We start from the raw sequence: 2,500 nt of genomic DNA on the forward strand, positions 1-2,500 counted from the left end.
GTCCATCCTTAACCGATCTCTCTTTCAATCCATCTCCAACATTAACCCATCTCTCTTTCAATCCATCTTCATCCTTAACCCATCTCTCTTTCTCTCTTCATTCAATTCCTATATCTTAATTTACTGGTAACAGTCTTCCTTACAAACGTCTCTGTGTGTGTGTATGTGTGTGCGTGTGTGTGTGTGTGTGTGCGTGTGTATGTGTGTGTGTGTGTGTGTGTGCATGTGTGTGTGTGTGTGTGCATGTGTGTGTGTGTCTGTCTGTCTGTGTGCGTGTGCTTGTGTGTGTGTGCGCGCGTGTGTGTGTGTGCGTGTGTGTGTGTGTGTGTCTGTGTGTGTGTGTGTGCGTGCGTGTGTGTCTGTGTCTGTGTGTGTGTGTGTGTGTGTGTGTCTGTGTGTGTGTGTCTGTGTGTGCATGTGTGTGTGTGTGTGTGTGTGTGTGTGTGTGATACCTGAACACCAGTGCGTTGGTGCGTCCGAGGCCCAGCACTAGACATTCAGTGATCTCTATGCTCTCAGCTCTCATCAGAGGGACCAGCTGTTTCAGGAGCCACGCCACTGACGGAGTACCTATCACCTGATAAATACACAATGAATACATCATCAATAACACACACAGATCTGATCGTAGCCACTGACGGAGTACCAATCACCTGATCAATACACAATGAATACATCATCAATAACACACACACAGCTCTAATCACATACACACACACGCGCACACGCACACACACTCCCACAACCCCCCACCTATCCACCTACCACCCCTTCTACCTTGTTGTCGTAGGTAACACTGCCGTCAGGTGTGGTAGCAGTGATTTCAGGTGTGGAGGCTCTCAGGTGCCCAGGTGACATGATGCTGGGTTTGGCCACGCCCAGACACAGGATCAGGTAGTTCCGCCACAGAGAGATGGAGCTGTCACTGGAGCCCGCCGACGAGGTCTTCTTAGCATTCACTGGACTGCTGTAACACACACACACACACACACACACACACACACACACACACACACACACACACACACACACACACACACACACACACACACACACACACACACACACACACACACACACAGACACACACACACAGACACACGGTCACAGTAATAATAACAATAATAATAATACAAGTAAACAGTATTGCAGCAGCGTATGTGTGTGGGTGTTATACCCTGACTACACTGTTCGTGTGTGCAAAATACATTTAGGAATCTATATTATTTAATAATTGCACCCACATTGCTTGTGCGCGTCAACGAGCGTCTGCGTTGCCAAGGGCTAAAATAGAAGACACAGATCTCGCTGCAAGTCCTGTCTCTCCCATCTCCTCATTGGTTTATAGAGGCAGGTATCCACGTGCCTTCTCCTCATTGGCTATACCCACGTGGGTGATTGAAATATGAACTGTTTTGCGGGTTGTCGTGGTAATACTATGAAAGTGTAGATGCCAATCACCATATAAGTTCAAAGATGAAAAACCCTGGAAGGAGAGATGACTAGAAACGATTCGGTTGACCGTTTTATGTGTGGATTAATTGTCGTAGTAGGGGACCTTGTGCATTTCAGGGACAATAACAACTCAATGTTTATATCCCAGGACAAATGATCTAGCAACTGCAAGCTAGCTAAATAGGACAAATTAGCTAGCAAGTGCAAGCTAACAAGCTAAATTGCCATACATGTTTAATGTTTTTCGACCTGTCCACAAATTAATGTAATTGGTTCAGAGATTGTTTTGATATTTTAACCTGCATGTCGTGATCTACGACACGCAGGTTAAACAACACGCACGATGGCGCACGCGCGCAGCCGGTTTGGGTTCCGTGTTAGTGTGTGTGTGTGTGTCAATAAATAGCAGCATAGTGGTCCTAATTAATGTAATCAATAATCAATGAACAACAGTGTAGTTGGCCTAATTAATGTTAGCTACAGCTACAGGTACAGATATAGCTACAGATACAGCTACAGATACATAACAGATACAGATACAGCTACATACAACTACAGATACAGCTACAGATACAGATACAGGTACTGATATAGCTACAGATACATATACAGGTACAGATACAGATAGAGCTACAGATACAGATAGAGCTACAGATGCAGCTACATCAACAGCTACAGCTACAGATACATAACAGCTACAGATACAGATACATAACAGCTACAGATACAGCTACAGATACATAACAGCTACATATATAGATACAGATTCATAACAGATACAGATACATAACAGCTACAAATACATAACAGCTACAGATACAGCTACAAATACAGCTACAGAAACAACTACAGATACAGTTACAGATACAGCTACAAATACAGCTACAGATACAGCTACAGCTACAGATACAACTACAGCTACAACTACAGATACAGCTACAGATACAGATACATAACAGCTACAGATACATACCAGCTACAGATACAGCTACAACTACAGATACAGATACATAACAGCTACAGATACACAACAGCTACAGATACA

General features: G+C 43.9%; 1 protein-coding gene across 1 annotated transcript in view; it reads right to left on the reverse strand.

Annotated features, from left to right (window-relative positions):
- Positions 1 to 2,500, reverse strand: part of LOC139387949 (furry homolog b (Drosophila)) — a 163,647-nt gene that overhangs the window by 61,115 nt on the left and 100,032 nt on the right. Inside the window, exons 22-23 of the mRNA XM_071134348.1 lie at positions 778 to 967; positions 453 to 577 (exon numbers count right to left, since the gene is read on the reverse strand). Coding sequence (XP_070990449.1) covers positions 453 to 577; positions 778 to 967 — 315 coding nt within the window. The remainder of the gene's footprint in view (positions 1 to 452; positions 578 to 777; positions 968 to 2,500) is intronic.

The sequence above is a fragment of the Oncorhynchus clarkii genome, chromosome 29, assembly GCF_045791955.1.
Source record: "Oncorhynchus clarkii lewisi isolate Uvic-CL-2024 chromosome 29, UVic_Ocla_1.0, whole genome shotgun sequence".
Classification (NCBI taxonomy): Eukaryota; Metazoa; Chordata; class Actinopteri; order Salmoniformes; family Salmonidae; genus Oncorhynchus; species Oncorhynchus clarkii.